This window comes from Lethenteron reissneri, chromosome 32 (genome assembly GCF_015708825.2).
Source record: "Lethenteron reissneri isolate LAM-NWPU_2019-01 chromosome 32, ASM1570882v1, whole genome shotgun sequence".
Lineage (NCBI taxonomy): Eukaryota > Metazoa > Chordata > Hyperoartia > Petromyzontiformes > Petromyzontidae > Lethenteron > Lethenteron reissneri.
Genome location: NC_083810.1, coordinates 14,890,053 through 14,909,122, shown reverse-complemented (window position 1 = coordinate 14,909,122; position 19,070 = coordinate 14,890,053). Strand labels below are relative to the sequence as shown.

General features: G+C 42.2%; 2 protein-coding genes across 4 annotated transcripts in view; both read left to right on the top strand.

The window, feature by feature from the left end:
- The window catches only part of LOC133350095 (serine/threonine-protein kinase Nek5-like), a 34,332-nt gene extending 25,876 nt beyond the window's left edge, over positions 1-8,456 (top strand). For all 3 annotated transcript variants that reach the window (XM_061564108.1, XM_061564110.1, XM_061564109.1), the window contains exons 18-21: positions 3,492-3,633; positions 5,005-5,148; positions 5,656-5,770; positions 6,225-8,456. In XM_061564108.1, the coding sequence (XP_061420092.1) occupies positions 3,492-3,633; positions 5,005-5,148; positions 5,656-5,770; positions 6,225-6,471 (648 nt within the window). In that variant the 3' untranslated portion in view covers positions 6,472-8,456. The remainder of the gene's footprint in view (positions 1-3,491; positions 3,634-5,004; positions 5,149-5,655; positions 5,771-6,224) is intronic.
- A 3,943-nt stretch (positions 8,457-12,399) lies between these two features.
- Positions 12,400-19,070, top strand: part of LOC133350092 (WD repeat-containing protein 64-like) — a 48,439-nt gene continuing 41,768 nt past the window's right edge. Inside the window, exons 1-2 of the mRNA XM_061564103.1 lie at positions 12,400-13,368; positions 17,131-17,437. Of these exons, the coding sequence (XP_061420087.1) occupies positions 13,301-13,368; positions 17,131-17,437 (375 nt within the window). The 5' untranslated portion in view covers positions 12,400-13,300. The remainder of the gene's footprint in view (positions 13,369-17,130; positions 17,438-19,070) is intronic.

Genomic DNA, 19,070 nt, shown 5'->3' with positions numbered 1-19,070 from the left:
TTAGGCAATTGTGCAAGCCACTAGGCACCCGTTCTACTGCTTATGAATGCACGTGTATGAATGGACATATGTTGGTACAAATTCATCTTCAGATTCCTACGCACCATGTAATATACAGCCGTGTGCCATAACATGCGCATTACACATTACGTGCCCTAATTTCACAAAAGCTCATAAATGTCATGAATGTGCATGTAATAAATTAATACCAACATGTAACGACATAAACACAAGCATAATTTTGGTCAAAACACTGGTAAAAGTTAGTACATTTTACATATGAATAAATGCAGTAATATCTTGTGTTTTTCATAAATGTGAAACATTCACGGGATGTTACATGCTCAACCTTAAGTTGTGCATAAAGGTACGTGCTACATTGAAATATATTTTATGTGTATTGTGTGCAGCTGTGATGGCTTCCAAACAGTTGCAATGCATGTAATGGAACCATTAGTTCCGTACGAGTTTTGGCAGTATGATGAGTTTCAAACATTGTAGGTTAAGGTACGCACATCAAAATTCCCCTGCAGGGTTTTTATTATTCACGATGAGTTTGCTGCTAAAATAACCCCTTTAGGTACAATTCAAGAGATCGTACAGTTGATCCTCACTTTATTAAACCATTCCACGAGACACGCTTTTCATTTGGATAAACCAAGCTGTGAAAATAGATTTTTAAAATGCATTGTATTATGCTTTTGGGACATCACCAATATTTGGATATCCACCTGCCTTATATACTCCAACTTGTGCAGAATAATGGAATTTGGTATAACTGTCTCGGCCTCGCTGTGCGCTGCGTTGCACCACTATCTGAGTAGATAACTATGCATTTTAATAAACCTTCAGAGCCAGGGTGAACATCCAACTCCAACGTATTTAATGACTAAAACGAGGTAAAACTTATGGGAAAACAGCACAAAATACAGCATCTGTTAATACTTGCAATATCAATACAATGAATGAACACTGCAGCATCATAACATTGTCTTAGATAACATGAATCTCAACAATAGGTCCTGGATAGATCAGGCACATTAGCACATTAGCACTGAATAACTATACAACAAGAGAATAAGCTTTAATAAGGTCACTTCGTGTAATCACCATACTGCAGGCCAAATGTACAGCACTGCACATAACACTGAACTGTGGATGAGATGCTTCTTCATTCATCCTTGCTCTCAATAACGCATTAAAGTTACATGGGCACAAGTCTGGCTCGAGTTGTCCAACTACAAATAACATTCACAATAATGCAAGTATTCTTAGGTTTTTTCGGTAAAGTCACGTAGGTAAAAAATTAAAATTAATAAAAGTAAAATAAAATAAAAATCACGACGTTTCGGAGGGAACACAAGCTTCCGTCTTCAGGAGGAACTGTCACAGCACGATAGCTGTATCAAGTGAGAGAAATTCCAGGAAACAGTATTTGTATATATACTGGTTGAGGGTGGGAGGAGCCAAGGTAGGCCCTGAATATTATTTTTGTGAGCTTCGGTGCGGCTGAAACACGCTGTTAGGAATGAACCTTTGTTGTGTAAACTAGGTGCAGATGCACTATGGGGACCTCATTTGCCAGTAAAAATATGATAATTGGTTTTTTACCCTTCTATCTGGCAACAAAACTGACACCTTTTTGTGTGTGTCAGTTTTGTTGCCAGATAGAAGGGTAAAAAACCAATTATCATAGGTGCAGATGATGTAATGGTGCATGTAAAAGGGACTGAGCCTTTTTGTTATGTAGAGATGATGCGGCTGAAATCGCTGCCAGGAAATGAGTCTTTGTTGTGTAGAATGGTTGACTGAGCCTATTATTATGTAGAGGTGCCAATAAAACTGTGGTGGCTCCATCAACTGCTTCCGAACAGCAACTGGTCGTTGTGCACACCTCTTCCATAAGTGAGAAATTAAAGATGACCCGCAATGTGATTGCAGCCACTCGAAGCAAACAATAGACCTTATTTTGAACAACTCCATTCTACTCCTGCTTTCCAGCGGATTCGAAAGTATTAGCTATGCTTCTCCTGAAGCTATCACATGGCTCACAAACTTAAACCTGGATGTATGATTTTCACATACTTTCCATACTTTATAAGAGGCACTTCCTTGGATGAATTGTCGCGTGGTAATATCAGTGACATTGGCCATGTTGACCTCTTGGCTTTGTGTGGCATCTCCTGGCTGATAATAGACCCTCATTGTTTCCTCTTGAATACCGTTTTAATTCATATCTAGGAACCCAGTGGCTATTTCTCTATATTTTAATAATAATGTACACATAGAAACATGACAAATGATTTTTTCCAAACACTGCACTAACAGAAATTGAACGTCATCAACATTGCAGTGCTTGCGTCACAGTTTGCATATTCCGTGATGGACACACCAGGTATCATCTGATAACTTAAAAATATACACCATTGTCAACCGTGCTCAATGCACTCCTTGATGAAGGCATCCCCAACTCGTCGCCATTTACTTATGATCATACGTTGGAACAATCCAACTAGCACTTGCACACGGGATTATTTTTTTGCTCCATCTGCTCCATGGACGTCCTCTCGGATGCGTTTGATCCCTTGGTGGCCATCCCATCATTATCCTCCATCAGTGCTGCCAAAGCCCACGTTTTTAACAGTTATAATGATGTCTTTAATGTATTTCTAAATATATGTAAATTTATGCCAGGGTCTGTGACAGGCTGTATGACTGCATCAGTTTCCAATTAATTGAATGCCTTTCCAAATGCCTACTTTGTTAAATTTGTACTGATATGTACCACATACTGTATGTTTCATTCACCCAATAGAAAATACATTCCACCTATTTAAAATGCAGTACACCAGATGTGCTGCTTACACATTGCACACAGTTTGCAATGAACAGTTGGTATGGAATAATCTTCTGGGGATTTGAGCTGCAAATAACTGCATTTCAAAAGAAGAAATGAAAAACTTGCCTCTTTTCTCAAGGCTTTTGAGTTTAAATAAAATAAATAAGGGTATGTAATAACCAGTGAATTTATTTTCTCAGAATGTGTGACATTTAAATGCAATCAGTGAATGCAATGGAAAGGCAGAGATTGTTGTGGGGCTTAGAGACTAGATGTTATTGCATTGTGTGTATTGTACAATGTAATTTAAAAAGATTGCTGCTTATAATTTGATGTAGTGCTTTGAGCTAAACACCAACTGTGGAAACCACTTTAGCTTTAAATAAGAGACATTTACAATGATTAAGATAAATCACCTTATGAAAAATTAAATTCCTGCCTCTGGGACAAAAAATTTTAGTGTCCGAAAAGCATCAATATGTTGACGATACAGAAAGACATTTCTCATACAATTGGCTAAATATGTTTTTGTTGGCAAAATGTTATAATTCACTTAGCATTCGTGCATTTTTCTGCATACCATTTAGGAAGAAACAGCAACGCATGTTGCTGTAATATGCGAGAGTTTCTCTTTGTGCGATGGCAATAACAGGAGGTGACGGAGCTGAATAGCGCCCTGACCTTCCAGGAGGGGGCAAAGCTGCAGTTCAGGAAGTGGTCCTTTCAGGATGACGGCAGTGTCCTGAACGTTCTGTTCAAAGGGCAGCTTGAAGAGACCGCATCAAAGATGGAAGGTGAAATGGCACATTAACTGTGGATCAATTTACGAACATCGACAGGCTGCGAAGGCCACGGTTAATTCTCCGTTGCATATTAAACGTGTCTGTGAAAGTACCTCGAGAGTGTACTTGATAAAATCACAAGTTGTTGTTTTATGTAAAACGCATGCCAAGTCGTAGTTAAATTTATAGAGCATATGCATGCAAAAACATTGACACCTGACAGCTACATTTTATATATTATATATGTTTAATATTGAAAAGTATGCATTTATAACACCTAAAAGCATCTGTAATTGTAGAAAACCGATCATGTGAAGAGGGACAATGTAGGTCTTGATTAAGATTTGAAATGGAGAAGGGAGTCTGCCATCTGAATAATACGAGGGAGGGAGGAATTTTCAGACAGTGGAGACAGCCGAAGAGCAACTGAGGAGTGTTTGAATGCAGGTTAGGTCTTGACTCCAGGAATGTGGAGTACAAGGAAGACAGTCAAGCAAAATAATTGGAGATTGGTATACCCGTATATGTTAAGAACTTTTGAATGTAGTGAATTAATGATGGGCTCTCCAAACAATATAGCCTCACCATAATATATTTGCTGTAATAAACATAATTGCAATTTTATACTGCATACATGCAAATTATAATTTACATTTGTGTCAGCTGTTGAGCAATTAAGAATAGATGATTATTTTCTCTAAAGTGCTTATCGTATACCACAAAGATTGTAAACTGTCGGGCCACGTGAATGACAATTCCTGGTTTCTATACATCAAGTTTAAGAATACAATGAATGTTTGTATGAAAGCAACTACTGGAGGTAGTTTCATTCTGAAAAATGTCAACCCACCTTACCTGAATCGTACTACTGAGGATATAATGTATATTCATGAAGGCTACTAACATGAAAATGTATCGCATATATATGACATCTGCACGGATATATACAAATTGTGCAGATGCGGCACAATCCATGGCAACCAGTAAGACACCACGTTAAAACGCTGATAATAGTTAACCCCATGCAATGTGTTATCACGTTTCACAGCATAGATTTGTAAACGTATTGAAAAGACAACTTGTAAGAGTAGCATATATTTTCCCTGCGCAACCTCGCACTCCGCAACCTCGCACTGCGCAACCTCGCACTCCGCAACCTTGCACTGCGCGACCTCGCACTCCGCAACCTTGCACTGCGCGACCTCGCACTGCGCGACCTCGCACTGCGCGACCTCGCACTGCGCGACCTCGCACTGCGCGACCTCGCACTCCGTGACCCCGCACTGCGCGACCTCGCACTGCGCGACCTCGCACTGCGCGACCCCGCACTGCGCGACCCCGCACTCCACAACCTCGCACTGCGCATGTGTTCTGTTCTCCCAGCCACGTGTCCCGATGTGGACGTGGTGGAGGTGTGGCCGCAGGATGCTGGACATCGAGGCCAGTGGAAGGGTCCCTCCCAGACAATCATGCAGGTGCTGAGCAAGGCAGCCCTGAGCACCATCTGCCCTTCCATATCGGAGAGAGGTATAAAGAGTCTCACGCCCACAATAACATTTTAGCCCAGTGGAACTCTCGCATTGCATTAGTGTTAAGATTGTTTGAATTTTACGCCCAATCGCTCATCGTTAATGTTAACTTGCGTCTGACATAACATAAATTATCTAACAGTGCATACACATATTCATGAAAAACTGTTAGCAAGGTGTTAAAGATCCAAACCTTGCTCAGTAGTTGGCTGCTGGTTCATTGGCCATCTCAACCCATCACAGAATAGGAGTCTGGGGCAAGACATTATCCTATAGGTCATTTATGCATTATTCAACATTACATATAGACTAAATGTATTATCAATAAGCACTATTTTCTGCATATTTTGCTTCATGTTAATATATGTAATTAGCATCTTATGTGGCTTAATTGGTGCTTTTACATAAACAATCCAAAGAGTTTTGCAGATTCAAGCTTATTCTGTAAACGATGATCACGTGTCATAATAGAGAGCACACTTTTTTAATAGTTTGCCTCTTGCAGAGGATGAAGAAGATATCCAGCCATCATCAGCCAACTCGGGGACTGATGGAGCAGAGAAATTGGAAGAGGGAGATGATGAAATGAAAGAGGATGGAAGATCAGATGACGAGGACACGTACGTAAAAACATGCACTTTGCTCTGAAGTAAATCACTAAGTATACTGCAATGTGTGTTAAACCTGTGCAATATTTTACTTAAAAGCAAGAGACCTCGTACAATGTTTTGGTGCTTTATTCACTTACATCTATATTAGCCCCTGACATTGATTATAATGCCAACTGATGAAATATTTATATGAAAACCTCTACTACACAGTGGGTAATCTGTGACAATACAACTTTCAGATCGTTTTTAATGTTAAAATGTGACCGGACTAGAATGTTACTTGAAATGCTATTAATTTACCTTTGAGATCCTGTACATGTATTCAATACAAATATATTTTAAGGCATTCCACACACTAACCAGCTTGTTAGAGATGTTTAAAAAATGTGATCCACGAAAAAAATAAATTTGAGCTTGAAACTATCAAGCCATGTGTCTAGACAGCTTCTTTTGTCTTTCCCAGAAATTTTGGAGACTCAGATGATGAAGCAATGCAGGACCTCAAGGAGTCTTTCCAGAAGTTCCTAGAAAACGATTTTGAAGAGACGTCAGAGGGTAAAGAAAATGACCCAGACAAAGAGCAGAACGGCCAGGACATTGCAGGATCTGCTGCATCCGAAACAAAAAACAGAAGCTCCCCAGAGTCTGGGAAAATAGAGATATCTAATGAGCTTGAGGAATGTGATCAAGATGGAAGTAAAAACTGTTAAGACTACTCAAAAATCCATGTGCAGAATATATAGTTCGTTAGTGTCTCTTTATATTTTTGTATGAATAACAGTTATTTAGAGACATGCATAGAAATGGTAACTTCATGTTTTTGGCTAATTGATTCCACATTATTTTCCTTGCCTTTCTGTACAAAAGAAAACTGCTGATACCGCTTAAGCCAGGTTTCTACAAATGTATGTGTAATGATTCCGAATGTGAAGAAACTCCAAATCTATACAGCAGTCGTCAATAATAAAGGCCCTCCTATAATGAGGGTGCATTACAGGTGATTGAATTTCAAGGCACGCTCTTCCTCTGACCATAGCTATCACTCTTTTAAGTAATAGGCTTTTGTACCCAAATATTGTATTATCAAATTGACAAAATGTGTTTTCCATGAAAATCCAATAAACCTATTAGTAGTAGAAAAGGATATTCCCATAAGTGGATGTCCTGCCTTTATTGCTTTTTAGGTGCTGTATATGCACACATATGTACAAAGCGCATATGTTTGCACATGCTTGCTGCATCTTGTGTATGTGTATTCTATCTTACAATTGTGAAAATCTGCAGTATATACGGAGCATGCTTGTGACATTACAGAACGGTTTTGTCCATGATGCATTGGTACATGCAAAGTATTGCTTAATTCCCTAGCCATAATGCAGTCAATAGTTCTGTGCACAATAAAATATGCGTGGAATATAATGGTGAATGTAGTTTCATTGAAAGTGATTCTATAGATCATAACATGTTTTATCAGTGGATTTATTACAAATTATGACAAGCCTTAATTTAACGTTCTGTAGTGTATTCAAGTCTAATTTCTTGACTGATATACTTTTAGCTGACTGCTCTCAAGTTGGAGTATAGACTACAGAATTACGTTAATTTACAACTTTGGAATAGAGGCCATTATTGGTGTTAGCCCTCGTGAGTAATTTAGGTATCATAATCACCAGTTCCTGTATTTAGAATTCCGATTAAACGCGAGAACATCGTTCTCTTAGAGCACTACAAACAACGTACGAATTGTCTGTTTTGTTGACCGTTTATCGTTAGCAATTGTTATGGTCATCTATTCATCATTGCAAGGCCGTAGCCATGGAGTCAACATTGGTGGGGACCTAATCTTCCAGGGGGTCTGGGGGTCCCACCCCAGAAAAAAATCCTAATTTTTAAACTAATTTCCTGCAATTTCCTGCCTAAAATATATTTTTAAAAATCACTAACACATAGGATGGACGTTTTATTTATTTATTACAATGTCTAATAGTGTATTGTATTACATTTCTGTTTTTCCTTTTTTACCTTTTCTTGTTTCATTGTATGTAATGGCAGAGATTCGGGATTAATAAAGTACAACCATAACCACAATCATATAAACAGAAATCTATTTTATAGCAATATAATTACGGCCTTGCATCATTGGGGGGTTTAGTGGTTGCACTTGGTTAGCAAACTAACATCAGTGGCGGATGATGTCAGCACCATTCCCAGCCACCCCCATTCACCCTCCCACACTGAGCAGTGTGATAATATATAGTTAAACAACCCCTAAATGACATGATCTAGGGAGGCCTTCATCCAAAAGTGGATTGGCAATGGGGTGTAAATGATTTATTTCACAATTACACCACAAAGAGCTGCTCAAAATATCAGTCATTTATTCAACTGGAAATAGCTCGCGAAAATGTGCACAGGCACAATTGTAAAATAAATCTGGACATGAATACAGCATTGCAGTTTTTAAAACCTGAGCTATGAGAGATTGCAATGTTTTGAGCTGCCTGCCAAAATATTAAGTATAAAACTCGCAACAAATATGGATATCAAATGCCGTGTATACATATGATTGAAAATTACATTGATACCAATATTTACTTTTAAGTGCAATTGATGCTGTATATCAAATAAATATAATATTTGCTGCATCTGTGGCATTTGGTACCATGTGTTTTTTCCCTAATGAAGTACTGTACTGTATAATGGACCTGCGTATCTCCGTGTGATGTATGTAAAAAAAATATTTTCTGGTTGCTTTGAAGTTAAAGTATGAAAATATATCAGCCTATTTCTCCTGATGCTGGCAAAATTAACAGCACAAAAGTTAAAGAACATTTTCGAATACATTCTATGCGTACGTTTAGAAACAATTTAGCTTTCAGCAGTTGTGCATTTTTTGGTGCCACCAATCTTATGTTCTGTTGTATTAAGACTACATTTAATGGTCTAATTCACATATCTTGCCATTTCATATGACGACTATCTGATTGATATATTTCTGGTATTTGTATCTGTTTTAGTTTAAAAAAAATTAATAATACACTCAACATAATACATACGTACAAGTTTTAGGCTTAATTTTAGGGCGTGATAATTATGACTCGGTGAAGTAAAGTTTACTGAAATATTCCCCATTATACAAAGCAAGGTAAACAGTGGGTTCTGGGATATGTGCAGATTTTTATATCGGGTTGAAAGGCGATTGTGTTAGCAAATCGTGTTTTTTATCATGGAAAAATGATAATGCTATGCTTTTCATGCCCATTGCCTCTAACATACAAGTGACTTGGAGGTAATTACATAAAGTCATGAATTTTAATACTGTTCTCAAAATGTGCCTTATGCCTGTTGCGTCTGCATCATAGCAACTGTTTAGATGTATATGACAACTGACTATGGTTTCAGTTAATCAATTTCTGTTGCCCAGACTAATTAGAGATAAGGCAGGATCATTTAAAATTGATTAGGAATTAATTGCAGACTAAATCACGAAGCTTTCTGTGCTCTGACCCAAACTGTGGGATAGTCAAGCTTTGTTGCCAATTCAATTACAGGACATTGTTTTACATTAAGGGATTAAACTAAGCATAAATTATATAAATATTAACAACCAATCACCTCCATGGATTCCAGCCATGGATTCATTTCATACCAATCTACTATTGGACAGATGTCCTGAAAGAAACTGATGCCCTACCGTGTTAATATTTTATCATTTATTAATTGAATTGTCTGTACTTCTCATATCTACATTTCATGACACAGAAATTCAAGTATAGTATACGTTATGCCTTATCACGTGTTTTAATACAAATGTCAGTTGTCACCATATCTTGGCCATCAGCAAAAGACTAAAGTGGCTTTTGAAAAAACCTGGGTTGCATTTTCATATCGCATAATTGACTATAATTGAGGCTTAAAATTGATGAATTCTCTTTGATAAATTGTAGACGATCTGAAATACTCGTACCATTCACCAATATAATATCAGCAGATAGCTTCGTAATGAAATTGTCAGTGGCATTCCAGGTGGAATGAGAACTGAAGGGTTCAACCGTTCTGTCCCAGAACTGCAGTTTCAATTTAACGCTGGATTATTCCTCTCACCTCAAGTGAAGACTTTTACGGGTAGGAACAATAGTTCCACACTGCCCACCAGGGATTATTTGTCTGTCTGTCGTGCATAGCCACGCCCTCGATCAGGAAAAGAGGGGTTAGCCTTTAAAGGCAAACTGTTTATAAAGGTTTAGAGATGGATGTAGCCCAAGTGTGTCAGCAGCATGGGCAGGGCAGCTAATGTTAATGCAAGAGAAAGACAAGCAACTACACTAATCAAAGGGCCGCCAGGCAATCATTGTACCTCGCTCCACACACCCATACTGCTGATGGTGGAGGTTGACAAGAAAACACAAATCAAGTCATGACCCAAAGTGGTTGATGAAATCTCTACAATGATTGCTGAGTTTATAACCATTCTCTCGGTTGAAATTGTGTCTGTATATATGGATGGATTTATGAACGAATCTGTGTTGATACCCAGTGGGCTTGCAACGTACCTTCGTCTTAGAGAAGTACATTTTGCGTGAGCCAGCTGCATTAAAATAATGATCAGCCACGGCAGAAGTATTGGTCCTACCGTGTTTCAAATCTGCCTTATGCTCACGTACACGGTCCGAGACATGTCGTTTAGTTTCCCCAATGTAACTGCTGCTGCAGATACAGCTTAGTTTGTAGACGCCGGGATATTGCATGTCAGGAATCTTGGTTTAGATCACGTAAGTATAAATGTTTCTTACCCCTCCACCACCCGACACAGCCAGTAAGGTTTGTCACGTAAACAACGCGCCAATTTGTAAATCCACAACATTTACAATTTGCTCTTTGGTTATTTCCGTAAAGTCACGTAGAAAGAAAACAAATAAAATAATAGAATACGATGTTTCTATTGCAACACAAGCAATCATCAGGTAGAACTAAATTTGAGAGAGAGACAAAACACAGACACGGAGACACACAGATAGACACACAAGTAGATAGACAACACAGAGACGCACAGAGAGAGACACACAACATAGACACACAGACACCCAATGCCTCTGTGTCGAGGGCTTAAATTGAGAGGGGGGGGGAGGGCAGATAGAGAGGTGGGTCTGCTGGAGCAGATAAATTAGCATGTCAATGAGAGAGCTGTGTGGAAATCCACCCCGCGGTGGCAGGGGGATAAAAAGACCCAGCAAGTCTGGTAAGTTCTAGAGAGAGTTGTATGGAAATACACTCCGAAGCGGCCGGGGGAGAGAAAGAGCGAATGGACCTATGAGAGCCTGGTAAATTTTAGAGAGAGAAATAGTTTGAGAAAACAAAATTTATCAAATCTTTTGGAAATGTAATGTAATGCAACACAGAGAGTCGGCTAACACACAGTTAACGCATAGCCTGGTTGATTACGTTATCCAAAGATTTCTAAATTAGAGAGGGAGAGGGCAGAGAGATAGGTGGGTCTGCAAGACGACGTCATCACTGAACCCATCAGGTGCAGAAATCAGAGGTGGGGGAGGGGTGTTATTGTAATAATATCATAGATTAGTAATAATTTAATTAGTATGTGTTTCCTCTATAAGTAATTGTGAGATGTCTTCCTCTTCCACGCGTGTACGTGCAGTGGTGCACCTGATGGGTTCAGTGATGACGTCGTCTTGCTCTATTTAAGACTGGAAACAGGTGGATTGCTGCACGATTCTGGCAAATCGCCTGATGATGCTGGATGTAATTACCAGCGAAACGTCGCACTACTCAAATTGTAAATGTTGTGGATTTACTCTCCAACACACCCGTGGGCTGAAGTAGTAACTAGCTAAAGTTCTGCGAAAGAAGTCGAACATACAGTAATGCACTCCGTGGGTCTTTCGGTAAAGCCACGTCGATATAAAAATAAAAGCTCTATTTTTTTACCTGAGGACGGTTGCTTGTGTTGCGATCGAAACGTCGTGATTTCTTTATTATTTTTCTATCTACGTGACTTTGGGGCCGTCCATAAATGACGTCACGCAATTTTGGACGATTATTGACCCCCCCCCCTCGTCACACGGCGTCACAAAGTCAGACCCCCTCAAATATGACGTCACAAAGCTCTGCCCCCCCCCCCCCCAACAAATAAAACATGCTTCAATTCGCTTTAAACTATTGTCATTGTAGTGCGTATTTAATGTGGCGCTGCACTCTGATGTTGTAGGAGAAAATATGTATTAAAACGTCTATTTCATTAAGTAGAACGTGTTGTCTATATTTATTTAAAGTTGCGCATTTTGATGTGACGTCACATTTCTCACCCCCACCTCCCTCTTCACACCCCCCCCCACCCTAGGTGCGTGACGTAATTTATGGACGGCCCCTTTACCGAAAGACCCAAAGAGTGTATACAGTAATGTGTGCGTGCAGTGGTGTGCACTTTATAGGTGAGAAGGAAGAGTTGGATCACTTGGATGCGGCATTTCGCCCCCCGCCCCCCGCCCCCCCGTCCACGGCGTGGGTGGGTGGGGGACTTAGCAGCTGGGGATTTGCCGGCTTCGCTTTTTAAAAACACAGAAACTCACTTCTTTAGAATAACAACAACAACAAAAACACGTCCATTGCTCTACAACGAAGGCGTCTTCCCCTGCTCTGCGCGGCTGTAGCCATGGGCGCGTGCCCTGGTCGCGATGCGCCCGCCGCTTGTTGTGGCCGTCGCGGGGGAGTCGAGGTCGCTGGCGCGATGCCGCTCAGTAGGCGACTCGCCAGCAGCCAAACACTCCAACACGGCCCAGGCAACAGCTGCTGCAGCAACAGCTGCTGTTGCTGTTTGTCTTTGCTGTCCGTAGGCTGCTGCGGGGCACTTCACTCTGTGCGGGAGGTCTCTGGGGGGCCACGGTTCGTGTCCCTTGCGACCAGCGCCCCAGAACGACAGCAGCCCTGCCACCCGACTGTGGAGTGACCGCTCAGCCGCCGTCACTCCGCCTCTCTCCCGCTCTGTACACCGGCCGCACCTCCGAGGAGCACTGTTGGCTACGTACGGTGCGAAAGACGTTCAACAGACAGACATACAGACATACATACAGACATACAGACATACATACATATAGACATACAGGCATACATACAGACATACATATAGACATACAGACAGACATACATACAGACAAGACATACAGACATACATACAGACATACATACATATAGACATACAGACAGACATACATACAGACATACAGACATACAGACATACATATAGACATACAGACATACATACATACATATAGACATACATACAGACATACATACAGACATACAGACATACAGACATACAGACATACATACAGACATACAGACATATAGACATACAGACAGACATACATACAGACAAGACATACAGACATACATACAGACATACAGACATACATACATATAGACATACAGACAGACATACATACAGACAAACATACAGACAGACATACAGACATACAGACATACAGACAGACAGACATACAGACATACAGACAGACACTAAACATGTCGCTGGGTAGGAGACTTCGACCAACCTCAGCCACTGCAAGGCTACAGACCCACACAGCCAGCAGGTATGTTTCGTGTTTGGTCAAAGTTATATTATTGTTGATATAGTAGTTTTTTTATTTCCATTCTCATGGTAGCCTAGCAATGCCGCAGCGGCGTATTGTTGTGTGCACATGATTTATGGCAATGTGGGCAGCTAGGTGGTGTTCAAGTCATAGACACGCCACTAAAACACGTGGATTCGTTACCCGATTGCGAAAGTGACATCGTATTTCAGAGCCTCGCTCTCTGCATTATCTCCCACCAGTCTCAGTACTATTAAACACGTTGAATTAATTATCCTCTCTAAAATATTTGAGCCACCACGTTCACAACGTTCAATCACCGTCGAGAATGGAGATTTTAACTCAAGGGGGCATCTATATATGGATCACCCAGTATTGCATCAAGAGCCCGTGTCTTACTCTGTACATTCTATCCCACACACAATCAGTACACGCATTGCTTAGACACAAGATTTGTATCGTATTGTTAACGCAAGCCTTATGACCACAGCAAACTTAACCGCATAAAAGAGCCACGCTTATCGTAGCTATTGAATACTAGACAACTCCTTCAATAATCCGAATGTGTCATAGCCGTGTTTCGATCCACTGCTGGATGACGAACCTCCTCCAGACGCTGTGGGGGTCGTGGGGGTTATTCGACCATACTTCCCCACGGGGGTCAGGGCGAGTTGGTGAAGGCAGGCGAGCGTGGACGTGGGAGCATGGAAGTTCAGTACAGCAATGGACTTTGCAGCACTGCCTGTTTAGCGTGGAGAGTAACGCAGCAGAGTCGTTGGCTATCAGGCATCGTCCTGGCGGCCCGGGCACGAGTGGTCGAGAGCAATGACGGAGTGGAGGCCACGGAGCGGAACGCATCCGAGGGGAAGCCGAGCGGGGAGATGGAATCGGCTCGTAAGTCGGGGCTAGCGAGCTCGAATCCTGCTCACGACCGACAACAGTGACGGATATCTGAACCTTTCCTGGGCCTCCCCTAGGTCGACTCGGCCTCAAATGAGTACCTGTTGCTAGTGTGTAAACATCGCCACTGGAGAGATAAAGGCGGCCGGGCGTGGTGCTGGCCACCCACCTCCTCGTGTGCCACAGTGCCGGTCTCCATCGGTGCTACTCGCTAACAGCACTTGCCCCGACAGGCGTTTAAGGCTACACGGGGGATCTTTGTCTTACTACGCAGATAGATGCCCGTGGCTTGGAGATGCGTTCATCCAGCAGTGGAGTGACCATGGCCGATGATGATGATGTCGACAATTAAGCTGTAACATGTCCAGTGCGATAGCAGCCAACGTCTTGCACGGAAACTCGCCCCAATGAGTCGGTGAGGCGAGCGAATCTGAAGCTGTCGCGCGTGGAACGAGGTCAGCTGCTCTGTGACTCAGTAATGGGCGCTGGTGCCACGTGCGGCCAGCTGACTGGGAGAGACGCCGGTCGGGCGCTAGGCGATGCCAACCGCAGTGACGTGCGGTGAGGTCAAAGCCAGGGGAGGCACTGGCTCGTGTCAGAGCCAGATTCACACACTGCGGGGGCGTGGCCTCACGGAGGGGAGCGTGTTAGACACGTCCCCATCAGTGAGGCAGATGTGATAGCTGCCTCCCCTGGTGCTTTTTCATTGCAGTTTCATGACGAGACCAGCGAGCCTAAATATCTGTATACACATATGTGAAATAAGTTACCTGGAGTATGGAAGGCGAGGACATGAAATGAAGGGGTCTACAAACATTACATTGGTGACATACTGAGATAGTAACAGGCACGCGCTTATTGCCCGCGCTCCATTCAGTTACTGAGGGGTTGCGCAATCAGAGGGGAGGCTGAGCTCGTCGCTGCCTCACCTCTCGTCTCTCTCTGTATTTGCAGCGAAGCTCTGCAAATTTGGCGATTTTGACTATAAAAATTATTGGAACCCTAGATTTGAAGCTGTCGTGACTGCAAGGATTCATACTCTTTTGTTTTTTCGGTAAAGTCACGTAGGTAAAAAATTAAATTAAATAAATGAAAACAACTAAATAAAATCACGACGTTTCGGAGGCAACATAAGCTTCCGTCTTCAGATGGAACCGTTACAGCCAAAATCACTATAGTGATTTTGGCTGTAACGGTTTCATTTAATTTATTTTTTACCTACGTGACTTTACCGAAAAAAACAAAGAGTATGATTGGAATCGTACATAAATGACATAACACAGATCAGTGGAAAAATTGTAACATTTATTTGATTTGATTATTCTTTATTCTACTTTTCGTAACAGCTATTTTCATTGGAGCATGATAGGTGCGGCTCTGTTGATATAGCCATGCCATCATAAACTTTAGATTTCATGATATGTTAAGATTTGTCTTGAAAGTAAACGGCAATTAAATATAATTGGATGTTTAACATTTTTACGGAATTATAATTTCTAATGGAGCTTTGTGTGCTTTGTATAATATCAAAGGACATTTAAATGTCAAGCTGTTCATGGAAACTGAACAAGTAAACTTGTCTTCTTACAGCAAGAGCAATGCTTGGCTGTGTTAAGTGGCACTGGAGCTATTTGAATTTCCAGTCGTCCAAGACGGTAATGTCAGCGCGTGTGATATTTCTACTCGACACCATCAACAGTCTGCGGTTGAATGGACTCAACAGCCCAGTGGAATGTTTGTGGCACCTTGTAACAGGGTACTACTTATAACGTTTTTATCAAAATAAATAATAATTTACAGGCCTTTGTCAATCTACTGCTGGACACAGACTTCCCTAGATTGTATAGGGCATAAAGGTTGGTTAACCATACTTCTTCAAGCTTCAATCTTAATTTTGGAGCTTTCGTGACTGCAGGAATTATTCTTTGGTTTTTTCGGTAAAGTCACGTATAAAAATAAAATAATAAATTAAATAATAGCATACGACGTTTCGATTGCAACACAAGCAATCATCATCAGGTATAATGAAATAGCGACATAGAATATAACCAGAAAACTATAGACAGACATATAAGCAGACAGATATCACCAAGATACATAGAGAGAGCAACCCAGGTACAGAGAGAGGTGATCGTCTCTGTGGGGTGGCCTCCCTCTGTCTATTTAAGGCCACCCCACAGAGACGATCACCTCTCTCTGTACCTGGGTTGCTCTCTATATGTATCTTGGTGATATCTGTCTGCTTATATGTCTGTCTATAGTTTTCTGGTTATATTCTATGTCGCTATTTCATTATACCTGATGATGATTGCTTGTGTTGCAATCGAAACGTCGTATGCTATTATTTAATTTATTATTTTATTTTTATACGTGACTTTACCGAAAAAACCAAAGAATTCTTCAAGCTTGTCAGCACGGGTTGGTGAAGAGGGATGGCGCTGTTAACACTGAAGTTAGCTGTGGCTGGGAATCGAACTCTGGTAACAGGGTTCATGGCACAGTGCACAAATTAATATAAACTCTGCAGCCAACCAGCACAAGTGATTGGCCGTGCTAGAGAATGCACGTGTAAGGTTCCGTGTGTCTCGTAGCTCTCAGCCATATAAATATTGTGGCTCATAGGGTTAGGAAAGTTTGACCACCCCTGAAATAGCCAGCCAAGGTGAAAACATCACTTAGAACAACATGGCGCGGTAAGAAAACCCCCAAACCCGAACGAATGCTGTATCTCATTATTAATCCTCTCTTCTGAAATGCAAAGTGAGAAATTCTAAAATATAATAGTACAATTCTTTGGTAAAAAAAGCCTCTGTGGTCATTAGCTGACACCGCTCTCATTTCCACTCACGTCCCATTTGCCAGCGTCTTTGAGGAGCGACGCCCGGCCACCGCCTTCGCTGCCGCGGGCAACCGGCGGGAGCAACCTTCGGCACGGCACGACCCGGTGCGGCCGTCCCGCTCCCAGAGCGCGTTTCCCGGCGCATTAGTGGCCACCGTCCCGGGGCGGGTGGTGACGGCGCACGGCCACGGCGGCCCCGGCGCGACGGGAGACGCGAGGCCCCGGCGGTCGGAGACGGCGCCGGGGCCTCGACGGCACTCGGTGTCCACCGCGTGGGACGCGGCTCGCTGCCAACGGCCACTCCTCCGCCGGGACCTGTCCATGGCTCGGGTAATCCTCGCCCGCAGTGTGGCGGGAGCTTGGGGAAAGTCTTCACTCGGCAGTGGATTGCTCATCAAACTAAACTATGGAACTATTTTTATTTTACCAGGTAACACCCACTGAGCTCTAGCTCTTTTTCAGAAGCGACTGGTCACAAATGATAGCTCAACGAAGTGGCTTGTCACGTACAAATGTATTGCAGACAGATATTCTGAATGCGCGTTGATTCAAAAAGGGGAGGGAAAAACCAAAGTACGCAGAGAAAAATCCACACGACCGTGGGGAGAATACGCAAATTCCAAAGTATGCAGGCGTCAGGGTAGGGATCAAACCCACGACCTCCTGTATACCAGGCGAGGTAGTTAACATCTCGCCACTGTGGTTCATGGTCAAGGGGTCAGCAGATCATGCTTTCCCACCTGATGATGGACGCTTGTGTTGTGCCCGAAACGTCGTGATTTAATTTATTCTATACCTAATTGACTTTACCGAAAGAACCAAAGAGTATGAATACATGAGCAGTTTCGATCAGTTCCACATTGGGATCTAACCGGTTCAAATAAAATGGTGCTCGGGAAGAGGAAGCTCTGTGTTTCCAGACCACCTTGACGGGAGGGTGGGGTGTGTTGAGCTTGACAGATGTCCGACAGAAGGGCATGGGTAAGAAGTTTCGTGGAACCAGATAGATGTATGTTGTACGTGTGTTGAAATTTTGACGCACCGTACGTAGCCAACCGTGTTAATCGGAGATGCGGGGGAGAACAACAAACTTAACACAAAAAGGAGTTTACAATCTAAATTTGAGAGTGCATAGCTCCAGTGGCTTCCTAATATCAGAAGAGCGTTCCAGACGGCCGCGGAAGCGTACCTTAAAGCGCGTGATGCGGTGACCGTCTTTGTTCGATGGTTCGCCAAAAGCCACTACGAGGATGACCGGAGTTTGCGTGATGGTTTATGCTTCTTGCCATGTATTCGGTGCAGATTACATAATTTAAAAAAAACGAATCCAGGAAACACTTTCATACATGCATGTTGCAGTTGCATACGTTTGTTGGGCACAAGTGGAGCTGCACTCGGCAAAGAAGACAAAAGCCCGAGATCAATGCTCGCTAACGAAACACAGAGCATGTCTGAACCGAACAAGACCGTGAACAAATGAGTAGTTAAGTGGAGAGTTGCCTCTGTCCCAGCGCAATCCATCACCGCCCCGTATTTGACGAGGCGTGAAAAAAATCCTTGGCTTCTTTTCTCACCGGCTGAAGGCGTCTGGGTCACGCAAGGGGCGGCAGTGGTCGGCGGTACCGTTCAGTCATTCGTCCGTGGCCCCTTTAACAATGTGCCACTGCATTTCATTGAGGCACTGTCACTTTCACACATGAACACAGTCGTAAAAATTATACGGCTTTTAAACTAAAGGACAGCCTTGCGATAAAGCCACAATGAGATTTGCAGGGTGCAGTAAACCGTTTGGAATTTTGCATTATTGTTGGATGTATTTTTCAACCTAAGTGAAAACGCTTTGCCATCATTTGTAAAAATAAGGCACACAATCATTCATACCCTCCACCATTCAATGCGTTTTTACAATCTTTGGTTACGACTCAAGTCAAACAATGTTTTTTGTGATCGTGATCTGCAGGGT